Source organism: Elgaria multicarinata, chromosome 7, assembly GCF_023053635.1.
Source record: "Elgaria multicarinata webbii isolate HBS135686 ecotype San Diego chromosome 7, rElgMul1.1.pri, whole genome shotgun sequence".
Taxonomy (NCBI): Eukaryota; Metazoa; Chordata; class Lepidosauria; order Squamata; family Anguidae; genus Elgaria; species Elgaria multicarinata.
The window spans coordinates 107,309,726-107,335,754 of NC_086177.1; the positions used below are offsets into that span (position 1 = coordinate 107,309,726).

Below are 26,029 nucleotides of genomic sequence, written 5' to 3' on the forward strand. Positions count from 1 at the left end.
TTTCTTTTCTTTTATCTGAGCAGTTTGCTATGTTGTGGTTTGCTTTCCTTTTGCCAAATCTGCTTTGGGGATGATAACATTTTAAGGTGTTAGTACATTTTATGGCAAACTCTGCAGCTTGTAAGAGACGGACTGCAGATTTCAGAATGGAATATGTATATTTCAACGGGATGTATACTTGCTGTCTCTCTCCTCTGTCTTGGCCTCTTTCTTAGTTACACACAAACTTTCTTATCATCCCATTTTCCAATCTCATCATTTATAATAGCAAAACAAGTTTTGTACACCAACTCTCTATTATAGATAACATTTACACACACACACACACCCTTTCTACACCTCCCAGCCTTCTGGGAGGGAGGGGGAGGATCTTGTGAGATTCCCCCACCTGATCCACACACGCGCACAACATCCCAGGAGGAAGGAGGATGTTGAGCCTGCCATTTTTTATAAAAAAAACAACCATGGAACTGAGCACACTTGTCCTCCAACAAAAAAATATTTTTTATATAAAAATACACCCTGATCTTCATCCACCTCACCCCTGATGGGCACATAGTGCCTGAAGAGCTTCCTGCCCCAATCCCAAAGCAGAGGCAGGTGGCCACATACCTCCTGCAGTCCCTGGACAATCCTGAGACTGCAGGAAGAATAGGGTTGATTTCTCCCTGGGAACACTTGTGCTCATCACCTCCTGCCCCCGGCGTCCCTGCCCTGTTTTAAATCTGGTCACTAGTATAGCTCCTGCAGCTTTAACTGTTGGGATGAAGAGGGAATTTCACCAGGTTCTCCATATATACAAATGACACCTGCTGAAATTCCCTTTTCTATGCAACTGTTAAAGATACAGGAACCCTGACCTCCTTTTCATAGTTTCTGGTATGGGACCAACTGCCAGCAGTAGGCTGGGTGTCCAGGTTAGGTATGGTTGGATGCCTATAACATTATTTATTATTTATTTAAAATATCCATAGGCTGCCTTTCTATAACCAACATATAAGAATAAAACACATAAAAAACCATAATAAAACCTCAAAATAAACAAACAATACGGTAATTCAAGCAATAAATGTTCAACAAAACAACAAACATCAGTATAAAACCAAACCCACAATTGCAGCTGTAAGCTGTAAATTAAATAAGGAGCTTAACTTACCAATAGGACGAAAGAACTCATATGCCAACTGCTGTGTTAAAAGCCTGAAATTGAAAGAGAAATACTTCCTATGTCTTACTTCCATTTATATCCTCCCCTTTTCCATACAGATGGCTAAGAGCAACAGCAGTGCCACTTCATTATAAATTAACTAAATCAATAAATGGTTATTGAAACCTGTTCAAGGCATGAAGCCAGCGATTCAAGGCAAAACTCTACAGCTCTTTCTGTCATTCTGGTTCAGCTTCATAGCAAAAACTGATCCAATCTCTCTGTACTTTCCTAGCTGGCGTATCCACAGAAGACGTTGTCTCAAAGCAGAGATTGAACATGATGAACAATTCCAACCTGACATCCCTTTCCTCTTTGGAGGCTAGAGAGGAGTGTTATGAAACATGCAATGGAACTGCAATTCCAACCGATAATAGCTCAGGTCACAACTTAAATGGATATTCTTTACAGGACCTTATTTTCTTTTTGGCAATTTGTTTAATCTGCAGTTTTGGACTTCTTGGGAATGGAAACGTCCTCTGGCTTCTTGGCTTCCGCATGAAGAGGAATCCTTTCACCACCTTCATCCTGAATTTGGCTGTTGCTGACTTTGGGGTCCTTCTATGCTTATTTATACTTTCTATATTTTCCATTCTAGGGACATTTACAAATGTATTTTTCGATTTGTTGATATGGCAGTTCTTAGTATTATCCTTTTACTCCATACACAACATTAGCCAAGTCCTTTTGGCAGCCATCAGCATCGAGAGGTGTGTGTCTGTCCTCTTCCCAATTTGGCATCGATGTCACCGGCCAACACACCTGTCCACCACTGTGTGTGCTCTCATATGGGTCATCTCCTCCTCGCTCTTTGCAATTCCCAGCACTCTCAGTCTGACAAATCAGTTCAGCACACCTGTCAAAATAGGCTACCTGTATATTGCGACTTGCTTTCTTTGCCTTCCCCTCATGGCTATCTCCTCTCTCATCCTTTTTATCAAAGTCTGTTTTAAATCACAAAAGAATCAGCGGAGGAGACTTATAAGAACAATCTTGCTTACTCTCCTCTTCTTCCTTGTATTTGCTTTTCCACTTAGTGCTACTCACTTCATTAACATTTTTGTAATTGAATCCATGCATTATAGACATCTATTTCACTATAGCTACATAGGTGCCTCCCTAAACAGCAGTGTTAATCCACTGATTTATTTCCTGGTTGGGAGAAAGAAGAAGAGCCAGTCTAGGGAGACTATGAAGGCTATCCTCCAGAGAGTTTTCAAGGAAGAGGAGGAAATATTGGAATCCACAGTTTAAACATGGTTATTACTCCACCTTTATAAGAGTCACAAGAATCACCCTCTACCTTTGTCGAGATAGTAGCAATTGGTGCACATTCCTTAAGACATTTCATTAATTGTGTTAGATCAGCTTCTTTGAAGCAGGTGATGCCTCTTTCCTTTGGAGAATGGACTGAATTGTGAGGAAAGAAGTACTTTAGGACAGATCTCTGTTAATCCTCCTCCTGCAAATTAGACGTTCCAGAGATCAACAAGAAGCTCCATGGTATCTTCTCCACCATTCAGATATCACTGATAGGCAACAACAAGATGGTTAACATGTAGGGTACTACAATGAAGAATAAGTAGTTATACTCCAACCTGTTTGGCATGCAAGAAACATTCCCCCCAAATGCCAGCCATCAGCAAACATCCTACCCCCTTCCTAAAAAATATCCATAGGAATGGGGCCAAAATATTATAAGCTAAATGTGAATGGTAGTCCAAAGGTGTGGGGCCCACACCTTTGGAACAGGTTCCCAGTGGAGGTTCAACTTGCGCTCTCTTTGCAGGCTTTTAAAGAGGCCTTGAAAACATATCATTTTACTGTGGCTTTCTTGTGAAATTAGTACTGGTGTTGCTGACATTGCCCCTGTTGTTGCTAGTTTTATTTACAACGGTTGTGATTGTTCAGCTGGGAAAAAGGAGGCTAAGGGGTGACATGATGGAGACGTAGAAAAGTATTCATGGTGCAGAGAATGTGGATAGGGAGACCTTCTTCTCACTCTCTAAAGATCATGAGGCTGATTGGTGGGAGATTCAGGGCAGAGAAAACGTAGTACGTGTTCACACTGCACATCATTAATCTGAAGGAAATCACTACCACAAGATGTAGTGATGACCACCAATTGGGATGGCTTTAAATCGGGGTTGGATACATTTCTGGATTAGAAAGCTATCAGTGGCTTTTGATAGGGTTTTCTATCCTCTCTCTCTCTCTCTCTCTCTCTCTCTCTCTCTCTGTGTGTGTGTGTGTGTGTGTGTGTGTGTGTGTGTGTGTGTTGGTGGGCTGCCTGTGTTACTGTAAAGCAGGCTACACACAAGCACGCAATTGTGAGGGCAAAGCAGTATATAAGCAAACTATTGTGAGGGCAAACCAGCACACAATAACAGAAGACTATATCATAAAGTCTTTTTCAAAATGAAATGCAGCAGCAGGCTGTGTGTGGCAGGGGTGTGTGGTGGTAGTGGAGGGCCTAGCACTACTAGGCAGGCCTGTCTCGCCTGCAGTGAAACTCAATAGGCTCCCTTCTTGGCTGGGGGAACAGCAGGAGCAGGCAGAGGTGCCTGATTCTGCTAGTGCTGTATGCAGGTCACTTTTTGAGGTTGGGTAAATTATTATTATGATTTGCCCTTTGTCAGTGCCCTGGAAGTAGTAGGAGGAGTATCACCATCTCCTTCTCTAGTGGTTGAGGGGAGCCCAGTGAGGGACCTTATGCCAGACATTCTTGAGGTCCTCAGCGTGGTTGAGAGTCAGGCTCAGGAGATCCTCCAGGATGTGGGGGAAGAGTAGCAGCAGGCAGAGCCTCTCTCTCCACTCTCCAACCAATCTTCCATTCTTAACCCTGCTCCTGTGGTGACCAGTGACAGACCAGCATGGGGTGGGACCACTTTGAGATGGGAGCGGATCTCTCGTTGCTGTCTATCGCCCATGGATCTATTGCTTACTCGTGCAATGCGAGAGCACCTCGGTGCCGGCCTCCTCTGCCAGCCTGCCTGCCTGCGAGCCCAACTGTCCACTTTTTCTCCTGAAAGGTGAGAAAGTAGTATCTGGACTTTGTTGATTATTTCCCTTCATCATCGTATGACTGGCTGTGCTTAGAGTTCAGTAAGTCAACTGTGAAGGAAGGGATCATACTCCTCTCTTCATACCGTCCTGTTCAGTTGATGCCACAGCATCTCTCAGGCCGTTTCTACACCTGCCTTTTCCCCTGGGATCATCCTGGGCTCATCCCTGTGCATCCAAATGACATGCAGGGGATCCTGGGAGCAGGCATTTTCCTGGGATAATCTTTAGGTGTAGAAAGGGCCTCACTGTCTATGGTTTTTGAACCACTGTGCCCACCTTGCTAGCTCGGTTTGTATTTCTAGCTGCAAGATTGGAAATCGACACAGTCTTGGGCTCTCACTGATTTGTGCCCCCATCATCATCACTGACTGCTGCTTCTGACTGCGTCTGTGACTGCCTGTGTAAAGCTCCTGCACAGGCGTCCAGTATTATGTTCTTCTGCTTTGCATAGCCAGCCACACTATCTGTGTATTAGTGACTGGTCTACCTAGTAGTTCCTCACTTATACACCCTTACTGCTAATTGGAGTCTGAATGGAATGGCCCACAGGCTGTGTTAGGGTACCTATACAACACAGTGGAGATTTGCACTTGAATGGGGAGCGTGTGATCTTCTGGAATACACAGACGTTCTCTCTTTGCTAAGACTCCTTGAACTGTTCCTTTGAAAAATCATTTTTTTAAAAAAATTAATTGCAACAAAACCGCTGAACAGAGATCTCTGAGAATTTCCACAGATGACAGCCGTGAAGCCTTCTTTAATCTCAACAATTTTCATGTTGATATCTTGAAAAATGAAAAATGAATAGTTATTTATTTCTCACAATGCAAATCTATGGGGAAACTCATCCGAATCCTGATTCGGAGGTCCGAATCTTGCTTTGGATTTGGGTCCGAGGCAGATCAAGGGAGGTCTGGATCAATCCGAGGTGAATCAAGCCCAATTCAGAGGATCCAAAACGGGCTCCGAAGCGGATCAGGGGTCCGTGCACAGTGCTTAGAAATTCCCTCTAGGAAAGTTCCTTTTTTATTATTGTGTTTTATCAAGCTCTCCTTAAAATATATCTCTAAAAAGAACCACCAGACTTCACCTTGACAAAAACCCTGTGACAAGCTGTGGAAGTGCAAAACTCCTCTCAGAAATTTCTCTGTCTTTGTTTTGTCTTCATTTGAAATTCATCACATGGTTCTGATGACATTTTGCCTGCAGGTGTAAACGTGACAGATGCCACCTATATGACCCTCCCCCCTATTAATTGCACACTCTAAGCAGACCTTGCAACTGACCTCTCCTGCATCTGAGGTGCAGAAGGTGTCTACACATCACAGGGCCTTCTTGTCAGTGGCACCAACTCAGTCACTCCCCAAGGTAGTTCACATTGCACCTTTAGTGTCAACGTCAACGCAGTTTAATTGCTTTGGTGATTGCTGATGCTTGTATATTCTTTGTTCAGCATTGATGTATGATATCGTTCATGTTATTCTATTTTTTGTAGTTTGTGCACTCATTGGGATCAAAAAGAGCATCCAATGCGTTCCCATCCTCTGTTTCCTTTCGAGATTCTTTCCAGATTGCTTCAAGGAGAAAGGCAATTCCATGAAGGAATAGGAGCCATTGATAGGAATTAATTGAATAACTATTATTATTATTATTATTATTATTATTATTATTACTATTTGTATTATTATTTGCATTTCTATACCACCCAACAGCCAAAGTTCCCTGGGCGGTTCACAACAACTAAGTCCGTTCAAAGTATAAAACAAACAGTAAACATGACATAAAATACACATTAAAAACTATTAAAACATCTTTAAAACATCCTAAAGCCACGAAGCATCATTGCCACTTGTTTGTGTCTAATATGACTAATTATCTTTGAAGCAATGAAAAACATTTTCTCCTGCCTGGCTAGTACATTAAATGAAGCCTTCATGACATTTTGCTCAGACACAGATAGTCATATCTATGATATAAAGAACGCAGGTGGAGGAAAACTCGTGCTGGGTCTGATCGAACACGGGCTAGAGCTCACTATCGAGCCTACTCTGTGGCGGTGAGGGTGGCAAAGAGGCAGTTCTTTTCCACCAGCATTGCGTCTTCTCGGTGTCGTCCGGCGGAGCTTTTCCGAGTGGTTCGTGGCCTGTTACACTCTGGGCCAGGGCGTGAGATAGTTGAACCCTCGGTAGCACGCTGTGACGAGTTTGCACGGCACTTTGAAGATAAAGTCGCTCAGATTCGTCATGAATTGGACACCACACTTAATGCAGCACCACTAGTAGAGGCGTTCAGAGCGCCGTCCGGCTCAGTTTTATTGGATGAGTTTCAGTTATTGAGGCCCGAGGATGTGGACAAGGTGCTTGGCCAAGTCCGGTCGACCACCTGTGTGCTTGCCCCTTGCCCCTCGTGGCTCATTACATCAAATAAGGAGGGGATCGCCGGCTGGGTCCAGGAGGTTGTAAATGCCTCCTTGAGAGAGGGAGTGGTGCCGGCCTCTTTAAAAGAGGCGGTAATTAGACCACTCCTGAAGAAGCCTAATCTGGACCCGGAAGATGTTAACAACTACAGGCCGGTGGCTAATATCCCTTTCCTGGGCAAGGTGCTTGAGCGGGTGGTTGCAGGACAACTCCAGGCACTCTTGAATGAAACGGATTATCTAGATCCATTTCAATCGGGTTTCAGGCCTGGTTTTGGAACAGAAACTGCCTTGGTCGCCCTGTGGGATGACCTCTGTCGGGAGAGAGACAGGGGGAGTGCGACCCTGTTGGTTCTCCTGGACCTCTCAGCGGCCTTCGATACCATCGACCATGGTATCCTTCTGGATAGGTTGTCTGAACTGGGAGTTGGAGGTACTGCGTTGCAGTGGTTCCGCTCCTACTTGGATGGCCGATTCCAGAAGGTGGTGCTGGGGGATTATTGCTCTGTGCCGTGGCTCCTAAGCCATGGGGTTCCGCAGGGCTCTATTTTATCCCCTATGCTGTTTAACATATACATGAAGCCGCTGGGGGAGGTTATCCGGAGATGTGGACTGAGGTGTCATCAATATGCGGATGACACCCAGCTCTACCTTTCCTTTTCATCAAACCCAGGTGAGGCAGTGACTGTTCTGAACCAGTGCCTGGGCACGGTAATGGACTGGATGAGGGCTAACAAACTGAGACTCAATCCAGACAAGACGGAGGTACTGTTAGCGGGTGGTTCATTTGTCCGGCGAGGTGATGTTTGCCCTGTCCTGGACGGGGTTGCACTCTCCCTAAAGGATCGGGTCCGTAGTTTGGGGGTGCTCTTCGATCCAGAACTGTCACTTGAGGCACAGGTGAACTCAGTGGCAAAGAGCACCTTTTATCAGCTTAGGCTGATATACCAACTGCGCCCTTATCTGGACAGTGATAGCCTAGCTACAGTTATCCATGCTCTGATAACCTCTCGTTTGGATTACTGCAATGCGTTATACGTGGGGCTGCCTTTGAAAACGGTCCGGAAGCTTCAGCTGGTACAAAACAGGGCAACCCGTCTACTAACAGGGACTGGCTGGCGAGATCACATTACGCCAGTCCTTTTACAACTTCATTGGCTGCCAGTCCAGGTCCGGGCCCGATTCAAAGTGCTGGTATTGACATTTAAAGCCCTAAACGGTTTGGGGCCAGGTTATTTGAAGGAACGTCTCCTCCCATATGTACCTGCCCGGACCTTAAGATCATCTACAGGGGCCCTTCTCCGTGAGCCCCTGCCAAAGGAAGTGAGGCAGGTGGCTACTAGGAGGAGGGCTTTCTCCGCTGTGGCACCCCGGTTGTGGAATGAGCTCCCCAGAGAGGTCCGCCTGGCGCCTACACTGTACTCCTTTCGTCGCCAGCTGAAGACCTTTTTATTCACTCAGTATTTTAACACTTAATTTTAACTTAAATTTAAATTATACTGTTTTAACTCTGTATTTTAACCTTATATCAATTTTGCTGCGTGGTTTTATCCTGGTTGTGCTTTTTATATTGTATTTTGTATTTGTATTTTTAACTTGTTGGCTGTTTTATGATGATTTTAATTTTTGTGAACCGCCCAGAGAGCTTCGGCTATTGGGCGGTATAAAAATGTAATAAATAAATAAATAAATAAATAAATAAATAAAGTCCAAAATGTGGAAAGACACTGGGCACATGCCTTTGACAGTTAATGTCAGGAAACCATTGAATATCATCATTATCATCATCATCAGAATCTTGCCTGGATATCTGCTGGTAATCTGTTTTTTGTTTTTCAGTTGAAAGCAGACAAATCAGATATAAGACTCGGGAAATGGGTTGAACTAAGAGCGAGCCACATTTATATAATTCAGAATTTGCAAAGGAGAATATGTGCACAGACAAACCTGATGTATATTCAGCACAGCTGAAACCCACCCCAAGCTAGGGTGGGCATAAGTTGTCTACACTTTGCTCATATTCCAGACCTTCCCAATTCATTCCCCCCTGGGGCCCAACAACTCCAAATCAATGCTACATCTTAACCACAGAGACCATCTAGACCCTCCCCACAGGGCCCACAGCCCTGAAAGGTGTGTCTTCTCATGGTCAGTCACCATAAACCTGCCTCAAGGCATCCCTTCCCAAGCCAACACACCCTGGTCAATGTGGCCAAACTATCCCAACTAAGCAGCTAAATGCTAACACTTCCCAGCTCTACTACATCTTGTAGAGTAAGCAAAAAACCCATATCAACAAGGCCAGTTTTGATGAACAAAAATGCATTTTGTTGATGAACAGGAACTACCTTGCCCCAGGGGGCAATTGCATAATCCAACATGACTCACAGGGTGGGTGGAGAGGTAGCCACCACTGGCAAAGAGGGCACAACAGGGAACAGGCCTGCATTAAATAAAGAGTGTCTCTGCCCACCCCACCCTGCTCCAATGTTTACGTGGCATGCGTGACTATGTTGTGTCACGTTGCCTTATCTCCCTCCCTGGCCCTGCCTGTAGAGCTCATTCTCAGCTGGATTGTGTACAAATAAAGATGAAGAGGCACAAAACAAAAGCAGCACATCACAGAGATTTTCAGAAAATTAGAAACCGTGTCTGAGAGGATGAAAGTCATTCGGATATCAATTGTTCCAGCTGTGCAGGGTTGTTGCTGTTGTTGTTTAGCTCAAGATCGTTCTCCCGAAGTTGAGTGTTCATTGATGAGCAGTAGTATGCATTCTTCACCTCAATGCTAACTGTAGGGGGGTGGAGCTGAATGGCCCCTTCCCAAACCCCATTCTTGTAACCCAGGCCAGACCTACAACAAGCAAGCTAAATGGTTTGAAAACTGTATACTGCATGTGTCGTGGGCCCCAACAGTTGTCAATACCATTATAACCCTTTATAAAGCAGTACTGTAGATCCTGCCCCAGACTCATCTTACCTTGGTTTGTCTGGCTGAATACATGGAGAGGAAATATTGCAAAACTCCCTAGTAGGTGCAATTTGAACCTGAGTCTCCAGTGAAAGTGAAACACATTAATCACATCTGAATGCAATTAGGATATATTTAGAAAATGATACTAGCAACAAAATGTTAGGGTGTGGGCCTGGAGTGCTCCTGTTAAGTACTTCAGTCATCAGTCATGTGCTGTCCTCCACAATTCTTCATCCTATTCCTCCTATTCCTCCAGTCCCATCCCCCCGCACTCTGTATGATATGCTCTATGAGCACTCAGTCCTCATTGGTGGTAGGGATTGGGTAACAATGGCAGCTCTCATCGAGGAGCAGGTGGCCGTGAGCATCCAGCAACTTTGCAAGCAAGGTCCAGGAGTGGGGAACTCCACTGAACTCCCAGACGCAGTGGGTCACTCTCAACTTCTCTATCTGGAATCAGCCAGCCAAGTCAGGACAGAGCCAACAAGCAAACCACTTATAATGATGCTCCCTCTCAATTGAGTGTCACTTTAATTGGGCTTCAGCGTAACAGCAATGGTTCCTGAATCCTAGAAGTGCTGAAATTATTTGTGTCTGCCTTTCAGTTTAACCCCATCAAATAAAGATGAAATAACCAACAATGTATTGGAAAGTAGACTAAGATCATATGTGTTGCTCTTTCATCGGTGCAGCCTGCTATGTCATGGCTATACCCCCTTTTTTCTCACCAATCTGCTTTTGGAAAGGGTGCACATTAAGGCATTTTGTACATTATATACCAAAAGTCTCCTCCTTCTAAGTTCAGTTATTACTATCTGGACTACCAATAAAATGACGTCGTCTTCTGGTCATATGGTATTAGCAGGCTGATGTTATGAAGATAAAAGGGGGATCTCCTTTATATATTTCTGTGAGATTGGTGAGATATTTATTTCCCCCAGAACTTGGAGGTTGCAAGGTTTTTTCTGCAGATCACGCCATCATCCACAATTCTAGCACAGGATACTGGTGTGGCAATGGTCAGGACTGCTGTTTTCTTCCACCTATTTTATCTGGAGGCTTCTGATCTGCTATTACACACTCACAGGTATGTAAAAAAATAATAGATAGTCATTAAGGTCTACTAGGAAACCCCAAACTCTGGAGTTTGTAAGAGAAGTGCAGATTTCATGAAAGCAATACAAACCTTTGCGGCACAGTCTACATGCAAGCAGTTTGTCTAATCCTTTAAGGGGGCTTGAGCATAACCACAATGCTCCCTGAATTGATGGGGACTTCTGAAACCATCACTGAGAAATCGCCCAAGGAAGGAGGGCTGAAATTATTTGCAAGTGTCTACGTCTTAGCATAACCCCACCAAAGAAAGATGAAATAATAATGAATGTATTGGAAAGTGGACAACGATCATAGGCTTTGCTTTTTTTTTTATCTGAGCAGTTTGCTATGTTGTGGTTTGCTTTCCTTTTGCCAAATCTGCTTTTGGGATGATAACATTTTAAGGTGTTAGTACATTTTATGGCAAACTCTGCAGCTTGTAAGAGACGGACTGCAGATTTCAGGAATGGAATGTGTATAGTTCAACGGGATGTATACTTGCTGTCTCTCTCCTCTGTCTTGGCCCCTTTCTTAGTTACACACAAACTTTCTTAACATATCATTTCCCAATCTCATCATTTATAATAGCAAAACAAGGTTTGTATACGAACTCTCTATTATAGATAACGTTATATACCAAAATGCACACACACACACATGAGCTTTCTACACCTCCCAGCCTTCTGGGAGGGAGGGGGAGGATCTTGTGAGATTCTCCCCCTGGATCCACATGCACGTACGACATCCCAGGTGGAAGGAGGATGTTGCGCCTGCCATTTTTAAAACAACAACAAGGGAGGTGAGCACACTTGCACTCCAACAAAAATGAAAGTACTGTTTAAATAATACACCCTGATCCTGATCCTCCTACCTCCGATGGGCACAGAGTGCCTGAAGAGCTTCGTGCCCCATGCTCAAAGCAGGGACAAGTGGCCCCACAGCTCCTGCGGTCCTGGGATGTTCCTGAGACCGCAGGAAGAATAGGGTTTTCCCATGGCGGCTTATCCCCTCCTGCCCCTGGGAGACCCTGTGCATTATTTGGATGCACATGGACTTGGCCATGACTAGCCCGGACTATTGGGCTGGTGTAGAAATGGCCACAGAGAGAGAGAGAGAATTAGCGTTGTGCTTTGGGTTCAGCTAAATTCTGCATTGAGAAATGATCTCGGCTGATTCTGACAGGGGAATGAGTTCAAATCTGATGTAACATTGGAGAGAGAGAGGGATAGAGGCAGAGGGATACAGACAGATTGTGGCCAAAATGTGATACATTTCTCAACAAGCTCTCCATATACTAAAAAAAGCTTTAGGCTTGTTCTATCTGCCAAGAACAGGAATTTTGTGTGTGCAAATGTGTGTGTGGAGTCTGTAAGAACCAGGAAGGTGTGGCATTTGCTGCTTGCTTAAATAGTTTTCATTCAACACAACTCCATAGCCCCTGAGCTTGGGTGATCAGCAGGATTTCCCCAGATTTGTCTTGTTTTTTGTTCTATCCTGGGTATCAGGGGGCATTTTCTGTCATTTTCCATACAAACTAATTCCTACAAACTAATTCAGCCATATATCAAAATTTAAAGGCACATAGTGCGACATTTCCTGAACCTATTTGTCTATGCTAATATGCCTGCAAATTTTATCCACATCTGTAAAACAGAAAATGTTGTTGTTGTTTTTTTGTTGTTGTTGTTATTGTTGTTGTTGTTGTTATTATTATTATTATTATTATTATTATTATTATTATTATATTGTTGGAAATGGGAAACACAACATCTCATGGGAAACCTTTTAACAGCTTAGGCTGATATACCAACTGCACCCTTTTCTGGACAGAGAAAGCCTAGCTACATTTATCCATGCTCTGATAACCTCTCGTTTGGATTACTGCAATGCGTTATACGTGGGGCTGCCTTTGAAAATGGTCCGGAAACTTCAACTGGTACAAAACAGGGCAGCATTGTTAAACAAAACAGGGACTGGCCGACGAGACCACATTATGCCAGTCCTTTTCCAGCTTCATTGGCTGCCAGTCCAGGTCCGGGCCCGACTCAAAGTGCTGGCATTAACATTTAAAGCCCGAAACGGCTTGGGGCCAGGCTATCTGAAGGAACGCCTCCTCCATATGTACCTGCCCAGACCTTAAGATCATCTACAGGAGCCCTTCTCCGTGAGCCCCTGCCAAAGGAAGTGAGGCAGGTGGCTACCAGGAGGAGGGCCTTCTCCGCTGTGGCACCCCGGCTGTGGAATGAGCTCCCTAAGGAGGTTCGCTTGGCACCTACATTATATGCTTTTAGACGCCAGGTGAAGACCTTTTTATTCTCCCAGCATTTTAACAGTCTATAAATAAATTTTAACTTGGTGTTTTAAATTCATAATTTTGCATTGCTGCTGTTTTTATCTGGTTGAGCTTTTATATTGTATTTTATATTATGGTTATATAGTGTTGTTTCATACTTTGAATGTTTTTAATTTTTGTGAACTGCCCAGAGAGCTCCGGCTATTGGGCGGTATAGAAATGTAATAAATAAATAATAAATAATAAATGGGAAACCCAAAGCTTTGCATTTCCAAATCGAAATTCAGATTCATACCGATGTCACATCAGGCAGTCTCTGAAACCATCTGAACTAAATTGTGCTGTTTTGCAAACAGCAGAATTGGAAGCCAAATGTAATCTTGTGGTTACTGCACAGCCCTTACGTAGGCAGGCATAGATCCTATGCTTAAGTGCTGCTGTGTTCCTCTGAAAAGACAAGACAAGATAAAACTCAGTCATACATATTTTATTTGGGGGGATTCTATTTTAATTATTCTTTCAAGTTAAATAGCTGTAGATGCCAAAGGAATATATTCATTTTTGACATGCTGAAATTCTCTTTTCTTAACAGAAGACTACTTGACAACAATCCATAACCTAGTAGAAGTGCAGAAAAATGAGGGAAGGGAATTTGTTCTCGTCTACATTATGGGATAGTGGAAGCACTTGCAGTGAAAGAAAAAGGAACTACCTAGGGAGGTTGTGGGCTCTCCCACACTAGAGGCATTCAAGAGGCAGCTGGACAACCATCTGTCAGGGATGCTTTAGGGTGGATTCCTGCATTGAGCAGGGGGTTGGACTCGATGGCCTTGTAGGCCCCTTCCAACTCTGTTATTCTATGATTCTATGATCTTTGTTTGACACTGATACAGTATTGGATTTCCAATTATCTGAGCAGACCTCAGACCATATTGCTTAATTTTTTGCGTTGTTGTTCCATGGAGACCATTTCCTCCTTGATCCTTAATCCACGAGAAGTCATGAGAAAATAATTCAGACTTCAGCATTCAGAAGGCAAGGCAAGGAAAGGAACCTGTTGTGCAAGCACTGAGTCATTACTGACTCTTGGAGGGACACCAGCTTTCACTGACGTTTTCTTGGCAGGCCTTATAGCAGGGTGGTTTGCCGTTGCCTTCCCCGGCCATTATTACCTTTCCCCCAGCTAACTGGGTACTCATTTTACCGACCTCGGAAGGATGGAAGGCTGAGTTGACCCGAGGCGGCTGCCTGAAACCAGCTTCCGCTGGGATCGAACTCAGGCTGTGGGGAGAGTTTCAGCTGCAGAAACTGCTGCTTTACCGCTCTGCACCACACGAGGCTTCTTCAGCATTCAGAACAAAACCTTTATGTGAAGTATCACACAACTCCACAAATCTGTATTGGAAAAACTGAAACAGCAACAACAAACATTTGGACTTAATTATATGAGGAATGGATATTAGCTCGGAGTACTGATTCATGGAAAACATTGAAGAAGACAGAAGAAGAGTCACTCATGAAGAAGGAACAAGAACCACAAGCATAGTTTAAATATGAGGACCAATTTCAATCTGACATCCATGGACCCAGGATCATTAAATAGTAACCTGGAAAATAATAAAAACAATTATACTGAATGCAATGAAACTGATCTCAGATGCAACACTTCCTCCAATTTTTATTTTCCACTATATACACCCTTGGAATATATTTTTTCTCCCTGTCATTGTGGTAGTTATCTGCATTTTGGGACTTGTGGGAAATGGAAATGTCATTTGGCTTCTTGGCTTTAAAATTAAGAGGAACTCTTTCACCATCTACATCCTAAATCTGGCTGTTGCTGATGTTGGGGTCCTTATATCCCTACTCATGATAGTCCTACATTTTATTTTTAAGGGATTTCTGATAGAATTATTTGTGGATTATCCTTTTGTTTTTGATGTTTTATGAGCTATTTACATTGACATACAGCTCCGGACAGCTTCTTTTGACCACCATCAGCATAGAGAGGTGTGTTTCTGTCCTCTTCCCCATTTGGCATCGGTGCCATCACCCCTCACACCTGTCCACCACTCTGTGTGCCTTCATATGGGTCCTTACCTTCCTCCTCTGTGGAACTAACTTCACCATCTCCACTATGTCTGACTATAATACGAGTATCCAAAAGTACAAATTTATTATCAATGCCTTGCTTTGCCTCTCGCTCCTGACATTCTCCAGTCTGGCCCTCTTCATCAAAATCTGCTTTAAATCAAAACAACGAAAGCGGGGGAAACTTTTAACAGCCATCTTGTTTGCACTGCTCTTCTTTCTGATCTTGGCTTTCCCACTGACTGCCTTTTACCTCATCAGTAATTTGCTTAACAGGGTATTTGTTGATTTCTTTATTATTGGCATCTTGTGTTCCTCCTTAAACAGCAGTGTGAACCCACTGATTTATTTCCTTGTGGGAAGAAACAAGAAGGCTCAGTCTAGGGAGAGCATGAAAATCATACTCCAGAGGGTTTTCAAAGAGGAGGAAGACAGTAGAGAGCAAATGGAACCCTGGGGTCCAACTCAGGCCTAACCTACACCAAGCAGGATATTGCATGATGAAAGTGGTATGGAAGCACTGTAAGGTAGGTGTCAATAGGCCCCTTGTCAGTGCAGTATAAAGCAGTAGTATGGCTCCTGCCTTTTATATACTGCTTTCGTACTGCTTTCATACTGCAATATCCTGCTTGGTGTAGATTAGGCCCCAGTTATGATTCCTTTTGGAAAGGAAAGGAACCTCTCGTGCAAGCACTGAGTCATTACTGACTCTTGGAGGGACGCCAGCTTTCACTGACGTTTTCTTGGCAGGCCTTATAGTGGGGTCGTTTGCTGTTGCCTTCCCCGGCCATTATTACCTTTCCCCCAGCTAACTGGGTACTCATTACACTGACCTCGGGAGGATGGAAGGCTGAGTCGACCCGAGCCGGCTGCCTAAATCCAGCTTCCGCTGGGATTGAACTCAGGCTGTGGGGAGAGTTTTGGCTGTAGAAACTGCTGCTTTACCGCTCTGCGCCACACGAGGCTCTTTACAAGAGTGTATTCCTTTACAAGAGTGGAAAACGTCAAGCTTTTTAAACATAGCTGTACTGATGTAGAATCCTTTAGATATTTGAATCTAACATGCTAAACAAATAGCTGCAAATTTGCCACAGAATTTATGCAAAGTAAGGTATAGAAATGGTCCTTCCTTCCTTTATCACAGGGATTATGGGCATACTCTGGTAGTCATAAACTGTTTAGACTACTGCAAGGCATTGTATATAGGTCTGCCTTTGAAGACTATTTGAACATAAGAAGTGCCATGCTGGATCAGGCCAAGGGTCCATCTAGACCAGTACTCTATTCACACAGTGGCCAATCAGCCATTGGCCAGGGACCAACAAAGCAGGACATGGTGCAACAGCACCCTCCCACCTCTGTTCCCCAACAACTGGTGCACCCAGGCTTATATTTGAAGCTGGGTGTTTTGTTTTTTTGCCCCAATGTGCATTACCTTACACTTGCTTACATTGAACCACATCTGCCATTTGGATGCCCAACTCCCAGCTTGGAGAGATCCCTTTGGAGCTCTTCACAATTTGGAGACTTGTATCAAAACATAGTAGTTAGGGCATTAATTGAGACTATATGGAACATCTTCCTTGTCTTGAAACTAGAGTTGTGAAAAGCTATCCTTTCTAAAATTCTCCAACCTATTTTTGGGAGAGAAATTGTGAGGACAATTTAGCTGGGTTTCTCATGGAAAAATTCTCCAAAAATTTCACAAAGATAGGGGCTCTTCATTGGTAGGGGTTACAACATAGTTGCTTCTTCTTTTATTCCCAAAGAGTTCTGATGTTTTCCTTTGTTTTATCCCACCCCCACTGCTTTTATACCTTAAAAGGAATAGCACCTCTGAGAATCTAGATAATACTCAAGCAGATACTCTCACTTAGGAATTTTGGGATAGAGGTTATATTATTGCATTTTCTAGATCCAAAGCTAATTCAAGCAAGAGACAGTCCTTATTTCAATCATGTACAAAAGTAAAGACCAACAGACTGTTTTGGTCTCTGGAATTTAATCATCTATCAACACTCATTAAATCAATCTTTCATCAACACTGGCATATGGTTCAAGATATACAAGGCTGCAACAGTCTCCCCATGGTGGGGTTCCGTAGGATTCCAAATCTTGACGATAAATTGGCCCATACAGATGCTCTTCTGAGCCATTTCTCTACTCAACGGATCATTGGCCATTGTACATGTTAATCACAATCCCTTCAAATTAAGGAATTTTACAATCCTGTGGACAACAAGGAATACCTGTTAAGATCATTTACCAATTGTGGCACACAAAATGTCATTTACGTTATAAAATGCCCATGTCCAAAATTGAGTGAGAGTGATACAGAGTGTGGCCAGAATATAATTAGTGTAACTGACAAAGTATTAAAGCACACAACACAATCCAGAATTGTCATCTACTTATCGAACATTATTTGTTAACTGATCCATATCAATTTCAGTGTTGTAATCAGTTTTCTTTCTATAATGATTGGGTTTATTATATGCCCATTTAGACAGAATCAGCTGTGTTCCTACTGCATATTATTCTGTTTATTCAAAGTACATCCATTCCATTGTGTAACCCATAGGACACATGTATTTAGTAATAAAGTGCATATAGCATCCAGGTTTTATTGTATGCTGTTCTACCTATATTCAGTTGGGTCATTTACTAACAAGGTCCTTCTCTGTTCATTTGTTATAATCGTTTGTGAGGGTTCCTCCATTATTATTATTAATGTTAATATAGAAAATGGCAAAGCATTAACTGTGATAGCAGCCTAGACCCTATGTTGCATCTTCCACAATGCAGGTGTGAGGAGGGCAATGTTGTGTTTAACTCCAGGGAAGAGATGGACTAGTGTTGTGCCAGGGTTGCCCCCACCTCCCACCTCAACCCCCCTCCCTTTCCCTCTCCTGAGGCTGTGTCAGGTCATCAGGGGTTTCTGGCCATCTGAGTCCCAGAGCTGCCCCTTCCTCTTTTCCTGGCAGAAGGTGTATGGCCTGGTGTTTGGCAAACCATGGCAACCTGCAAAGGATTCTGGGTGAATGGCTGCTTCTGATTCTAAGCTAGCAAACTGTTATTTTCAGTCTGAACCAGTCAGCGACATTCCTTTGTGTTATGGGAAAGATGGGTCAAAAGCATAGTTACAGTGATCTTGTGAGAACAGCATGGCCACAGCTAGACCTAAGGTTTATCCTGGGATCATCCAGGGTTCACCCCTGCCTGAGCACTGGATCCCCTGTGTGTCACCTAGATGAACAGGTTTGACCCCTGGACGATCCAGGGATAAACCTTAGGTCTAGCTATGGCCCAAGTGTCTTATCTATGTACTATGTTACTGTATCTGGAGGCTCTAACGAGCTGACATTCAGCCTCTTCACCCAATTAGTAAGTGCACCTGGGTGAAGAGGATCCTTATGTGTGCCAAAAAAGGCCAAGTAGTGCCTTGTTTAGCACAACAATGTAGACTTATGCTATAGATTCCTATGGTGAGAAGAACTGCTTTGTTATTAGTGGCTATGCAATCCATCACTTGCTTAACTTGGCAGCAATGCCAAGTTCAGGTATGCTGTAATTGTCCTTGTGCCCAGGGGTGGGGGTCCAGATTAGCTGAAGGGTCTTCTGTGCAGGAAGCTTTCACAGTCTAGTCCACTTGTATTAGGATACATGTAATATGCTAATAAATTAGTCTCCTTGTAAGCAAACCTGTGAGTCTGGCTACTTTTGTCTCCTTGACAACCTTGGAAACCTGAAAGCCCACAGCAGGGGCAATACAGAAAGCAACCAATAGCTGGTCACCTTCCACCAGTCTCCACACCTGACTTTTTCAAAATGCAGCATCATGGGGAAGCCCATGGTGGCAGCGAACCAACGCCTACGATGTCTAACCGATGGGTTTTTTGATACCATTGACGATAGTATCCTCCAGGAATGCCTCTGTGAGTTGGGGGTTAGAGTCACTGTTGTACAGTGGTTGTACTCATACTTGTGGGGTCATTCAAGAGAATAGCATTGAGGGAATGTACTTGTGCCCCATGACAGTTGAAGTGTGATGTGCCACAGGCCACCAACCTTTCCCCAACACGATTTAATATCTGGATGAAGCCATTGGGAGCAATCATCAGAGATTTGAAGCAAGGTGTCACCAGTATGCTGATGACACCCAGCTCTATTTCTCAGGAGAGGTGGTACACATTCTGAACTAGTGCCTGGAAACAGTTATGGCTTAGATAAGGGCCAGCAAACTGAAGCTGAAACCTGATTAGACAGAGGCCTTGTGGGTTGGTGGGAATCGGGGTGTTTGCCTGTTCTGGTTGGGGTTGCACTCCCTCTGAAGGAGCTGGTCTGTACTTTGAGGGTGCTCCTGGATCCATCTTTGTCACTGGAGGCCCAGGTGTCCTCAGTAGCCCAGAATACCCACTATCAATGTCAGCTGCTAAGCCAACTATCACGCCTGTTCCTGGATAGGGATACCCTGGCCACAGTCATTCATACACTGGTATCCTCACAATTAGACTACAGTAATGCCGCTATGTGGGGCTACCCATGTGTGTAGTTTGGAAGCTGCAACTAGTGCAGAATGCAGCAGCAAGGGTGGTCACTGTCATGTATGCCCCTACTGCTCTGGTGTTGGGACCAGGTGACACAGGGAGTCCATCAGAAACAGATTCTGATTCAGAAAATGCCGAGCCAGTAGGGGAGGAAGTTCACACTGAGGAGCCTCCAGCTGCAAATACGTCGATCCTGGAGTCTGTCTCCTCAAGGCCAGGTCCTATGCTCTCAGGAGACAGGGAGTCCATTCCAAAATATTACTAGATGCTAGGAAACGCAGCTACAGCCCACGACAGTCACAGGGACACCTAGTTCTGCTCATATAAAACCTATTAAAAGAATTGCATTGGCTGCCTGTTAGCTACTGAGTTATATTTATTCTACAAAGCCCTAAATTACTTGGAACCAGCATGACTTTTATACTGCCTGTTTGGAGCATTCTCTTCCCCTCCTTATTGTTTTATTATGATTTTGTTAGAATGTAAGCCTATGCGGCAGGGTCTTGCTATTTATTGTTTTACTCTGTACAGCACCATGTACATTGATGGTGTTATATAAAATAATAATAATAATAATAATAATAATAATAATAATAATAATAATACCTAGCAGCCTGGCTTTCCTCATATGCACATACATGAGAATTATGATCTTCAGAGGAGGTCCTGCTGGCCATTTCAGAATTAACAGAATGTCACCATGAAGAAGCTCAGCAGCAGGCCTTCTCGGTAGTGGCACCCACCCTGTGGAAAACCCTCCCTCATGCGGTTTGTGATGAAGAGGCACCTGCTGAAATTCCTTTTTCAATACAATTGTTAAAGATACAAGAACCCTGTCCTCTCTTACATATTGTCACCCTATGTGCTGATCCAGTGTCACAACTCCAAGGTAGCTATGTGCAGACCTCACTGAGGGCCAATGCAATCAAATCAAACTCAGTCATGTGTTAGTCACATGAACTCAGCGTACAACAGAAAGGAAACACCGCTGGCTTCATACATAGCTCCTACATTAAGAGGAAGCCTTTTACCACCTACCTCCTGAATGTGGCTACTGCTAACGTTAGAGACCTCATAGCCCTATTCTTGTTTGGCATATATGTTATTTTTCATATGTTTTGTGAGAATCAGTTGACGTCTTATCTTTATGTTGTTATACTTGATGATCTTTTTATATTCACACACAGCACTGATCCACTTCTTCTGACAGTGATCAGCACAGACTGGTTCGCAGCTGTCCTCTTTTCCATTTGGCTGCCGTGCTTCCATTGCTGCCATGCTTCCCACCATTCTGTGTTCCCTCGTACGGACCCTCTCCTTCCTGCTCTTTGGGATTGTCTTCACTCTGTGAATTATGTGTAGCAATAGACAAAATATCTAAATCTACCAATTTAACATAAATGCCCTGCTTTGCCTACAGCTCATAACTGTGCTGGCATTCAAGACACCATGATGCTTAAGATGTCCATAGTGTCCTAGACCTATCATGGAGGGTTTTCAGATAAGCAGAAAATCACGTTTCTTTACTGTCGCTCCATTTCATGGTTCTCTTTCATAATCGGATGAGCAGAATCACATAGGGAAGAAAGGGGGAGATAGCAGAGACCGCATGACCCATTCAATTTAGTGGGGCAGTGCCCTCTATTGGGCATATTATAGCACAACTTCTCCTGCACAACCTCTCCTGATATAGCTCAGAAAAGTGGGGTTTTCAGGGTCTTATTTTGTAATAGAAAAAAAAATATTTATTTATTTATTTATTTATTTCATTTATATCCCACCTTTTTTCTCCAAGGAACTCAAGGTGGCGTACATAATCTTCCTCCTCTCCATGTTATCTTCACAACAACAACCCTGTGAGGTAGGTTGGGCTGAGAGTCTGTGACTGGCCCAAAGTCACCCAGTGGGTTTCCTTGGCCACGTGGGGACTAGAACCCGGATCTCCCGACTCCCAGTCCACCACCTTAGCCATTACACCACACTAGCTCTCAAAAAAAGAGTAGAATGAGTGGGAGATGTGCAGGAGGATTACTGCAACATTAAAACGATGCAATAACTTCCATGAGTGGCCAGTCACAAGCATGTTATAAAATGCTTATCAGAAGAAGTTCATTGTTCCAGGGTATTGTGAGGGGAGAGTGGAAATGGCAGCCACCACACATACATAATGAGGTTGGGGGGGAATCAGAATGTTCTCTGAAGTCGCCTTCAATTTCTAGGGGGATCAGAAAAACAGCTACGCAGAAATATTCTCTTCCCCCCCCCCCCCAGAGTATTATGACTAGTTTCAGTTCGGTTGTAGCCCTACCTTCTTCCAATCCATTTTTTCCCATTACTCTTCTTAGGATTCAACTCCTTTGGACAAAGCACCCAACAGGGACATCAGATGTGCAAAAGATGCTTTCTTTTGTTGAGCAAGGGTGAGGCCTGTGTCCTTCCGTATCCTGACTCAATTTCCTACCACTCCATTACTGAGAGCCCCATTAGCACTGGAAAGGCCCTGTTAGTCTTCTTGTTTGCTTCAGCGGTCTCCTAAGTGGAGAGAAAATTCAGTTTAAGCCTCAAGAGAAATTGGCATTTTATGTTAGCAGACAATGGGTTTTTTTCCCCCATATAGACTGGAAGTTGAGATTTTAGGACTTGGATTTTGTTTTCCATACTTTAAGAAGAATATTTTGCCATCTTCTGTATTCATTCTGCTCTACATTTCTCTCTTCTCAAATTTCATTTTAAGTAGGAATTCTTGCTCGACTTGAGGCATTAGCAGTTGTGGCTTCTAACAACCTCACTCCCTTTCAAGTTTCCAGCTCATCCACCTTACCTCTGTACACCTGCTTTTTGTGGGTCTTTGAATGTCCTAACTCAACTGGAACACACTGCTATAGTGCAAAACAGTAGTAGATATTAAATTATGAACAATCGGATAAATCCCAAGAATACATAGGCTGGCCTTGATTCTGATCTGTGATGCCAATATGTACTTTCCAATGTTTCATAGTTCTGGGACAGGTGCGGAGAACATGGGGAAAATAGGTGCATGATCTCTGGCTTCACACTGAGCTGTCACAGAAGACACAAGCAGTGCCTCAGTGCTGCTGCCTTCTACAAAAGCCCAGTGGGGAAATCGAGAGAGAGAATATAATGATAAGCATCTCTTTCCCCCATTTCTCTTCCATTATGGCACCTGAAGGTTAATCCAACAGCCACTACAGTGTGGCTACACCAAGTGTGCCCTAATGTTACTTTTAAGACCATTTAGGTATTACTTTATGTGTTTATGCTCTGCCCACTTAATGGGAAGAAGGAGAATCATTTCCTCTTACAATTTAGAAAAAAGAAAAATCACTACCTTTAATCTGGCTAGGAAAGAGGATATTACACAATAAAGGAAAGGTGTATGGTATAAATGTTGCAAAGGCACCTCTTCCCATGGTTTAAGTCTTTGCATGGATTCCCATATTCAGTCTCCATTAACAATGGCCTCAGATAGCAGGGCTTGAGAAGACTTTATGGGGCTGAATAGAGCAACAATCTAACTCATGTAAGGCCATTTCTACACCTAAGGATTATCCCAGGCAAATGGAGGGATCGCCCCTGCCTGCTCCCGGGATCCCCTGTGTGTCATTTGGGGAATGTCTACACCAGGCCTATATGCCGGGATCATCCTGGGATCATTCAAGTTCACCCAAAAGCCACACAGGGGATCCCAGGAGCAGGCAGGGATGATCCCTCCATTTTCCTGGGTTGGATGCACAGGGATGATCCTGGAATATAGGCATGGTGTAGACATGCCCTAAGAGAGCTATGCGGAATATTAAATGGACAACCTTCCATTTTGGGCTATGGCTAGGGTGACCATATGAAAAGGAGGACAGGGCTCCTGTATCTTTAACAGTAATGTAGAACAGGGAATTGCAGCCGGTGTCAATTGAAGTGGGTGAAATTCCCCATTCATCACAACAGTTAAAGCTACACTAACTATAGTAGAGTGGCCAGATACAAAAGAGGGAAGGGCTTCTGCAGCTTTAACTGTGTTGATGAAGAGAGAATTCAACCCTCTTCAATTGACACCTGCTGAAATTCCCTTTTCTACATTACAGTTAAAGATACAGGAGCCCTGTCCTCCTTTTCATATGGTCACCCTAGCTATGGCTGTATTTCCTCTGCTCCTGCTTAAAGCATTCAAGCTGGGGTGCTTGCGTTTGCTTCAATGCATGCAGTATCACTAGCAAAAAGCTCTGGAGGTGAGACACTTGTTCACTTTCATATGGCAATGAGAAGATACCAAATTTGCATTTCACAAACTTAAACATGAACTGGGAAGCCCATTTTCCACCCAGCTGAAACAGCTTGGGCAGGGGGCGGCTTTTGTGGGTGGGAGGGAGTGGAAGAAAGACAAGGCATATGTGCCACATGGCCAGGGCAGGGCCTGTAAAGGCCAACCCTGCTGAAGCTCAGCCTATTTCACGTTTCAGCTCCCACCCTCCTTCCCTTTAACTAGTATGGGATTAGCCAGTCACCCCCTTTGAAGGTGGTGGGTTGAGTGGGAATTTTGCCTGCCACAAATTCACAGTTGGGTATAGGTTTTTTGTCTACTCCATGCTGGAATTACAATTAGCGGAGAATGAGTAAATAGGTGGATTGGATTGGATTGGATTGGATTGACAGGGGTGTGCGGGAATTTGCAGGAGATTACAATAGGAACGGTGAGCACTTTGGCACAAAGAGTAGATCGAGATTTTGCCCCCCTTCCCTACTTACTTGCCTCTGCGGCCCCCTCCCCCCTGCCCCCTTACCTGGCTCTGCCACCGTTGCTGCATGGATGGCGGTGGCAGAACCAGGTAACACACACACACACACACACACTTACCCGCCTCCATCGCGGTCCGGTGCTGGCTTCAACTGAGGCCTTGGCCCCAGTTGAAGCCGGCGCCGGACCACACCAGACCCAGGTAAGCCCCCCTCCCCCCTGCCCCCTTACCTGGCTCTGCTGCCACCACCACATGGACTGCGACGGTGGCACCAGGTGAGCCCCCCCCCATTTACCTGCATTCGGAGCTCCGGATGGAGGCGAAGTGCTTCTCCTCGATCCGCAGCTCAGCCGACCCAATTCGAATCTGCCTTTGGCGGAGGCAGATCAGGTTGCTCCGCCCCAGATTCATGATCCGAATCAGAGCGGAGCACATCCCTACTATTTGGAGCTGAGTAGCACCAGGCAGAGGTCATGGAGGTTGGTCTCCCCACACTTTCAAAGTGCCTCCTAAGAGACAAGCCGGGTTTACCTGACTCCTGGCTTTGGAGAGTGGCTTGCCCAAAATGGCAGGCTAGGTGCCTGAAGAAAGGATCTAATAGATGCCTGCACTTTTACATACACTTCCAGGGAGGGGCGAAGTTCCCTAATTTAAATATAGAGGCTCAAGTTTATCCCAGTCTCTGGTGTCTTTGTCTTTATTCCATACTTTCTTCTCTGCTTGCAAACATCGTACTGCTGAAAGATGTACATTTCCAAAGTTTATTAACACTCAAAGAAATGCATATAGAGATTGGATATGTTTCAGGAAAATATGCACCAAAACACTTTATTCAACAGGGGGAAATGAATACATTTGCGAAAAATATGCACAAAATTCATGCTTTTGAAAAACAAACAAGAAACGTATTTTTTAGGCATGTGCATGAAGGTGGGTACAGATTCGGGTACACACTTAAAAAGAAGGAATTACACTGCAGATATAGGAGAGTATGAACTTAGCATTGAAAAATAAAATGTTTTATCTGTGAGCACATGTAATACAGACAGGGGGACAAATAAAATGAACTCATTTTTTTCATGCTTGTATGAGAATTCATCCAGAATTTGCTTTTTTAAATACATTTAGTATACAATTTTGCCTAATATACACAGATTTGCAAGCTATATTCCTGACATAATGTCATGTTCACTAATATATGCATTTGTGTGCAGACAATTCCCTAATACATGTTTCTCATTTTTTTGGATGCATGCTGTGATTGGGGAACTTGTGCAATTCAGAGCAGTGTGAACTTTGGAGGATGAGTTCCAGTTTGCATATTGGTTCGAAAGTGAAAAATGATATTAGTTTGTGCTAAAATATGAACCGAAAAAGATCCTTGCATCCCTAAGGGAATGGCAGAGGAGGTTGAAAATTTGGCTGCTTCTGAGGATTTCTTGCCATGAAAATCCTCTGCAACTGGAGTGACGTTTGAAGAATTTGTGAGCGGGCAACACAAGACGCCCTTCTATTCCCTCCCCCCTCAAAATGATGGTAAATCCTCTTTCATTATCCTACCCAATGGAGGGCTCTTTCCTTCCTTTCAT

At 43.9% G+C, this 26,029-nt stretch overlaps 2 protein-coding genes across 2 annotated transcripts; both read left to right on the forward strand.

The window, feature by feature from the left end:
* Positions 1-1,486: 1,486 nt before the first annotated feature.
* LOC134401986 (mas-related G-protein coupled receptor member H-like) lies at positions 1,487-2,461 on the forward strand. Its single transcript, XM_063131350.1, has one exon. The coding sequence runs from the start codon at positions 1,487-1,489 to the stop codon at positions 2,459-2,461; it is 975 nt and encodes a 324-aa protein (XP_062987420.1).
* Positions 2,462-14,692: 12,231 nt separating this feature from the next.
* LOC134401987 (proto-oncogene Mas-like) lies at positions 14,693-15,617 on the forward strand. The gene is given in 2 exon segments (XM_063131351.1): positions 14,693-14,980; positions 14,982-15,617. Coding segments are annotated over 2 exon segments (924 nt in total).
* Positions 15,618-26,029: the final 10,412 nt, after the last annotated feature.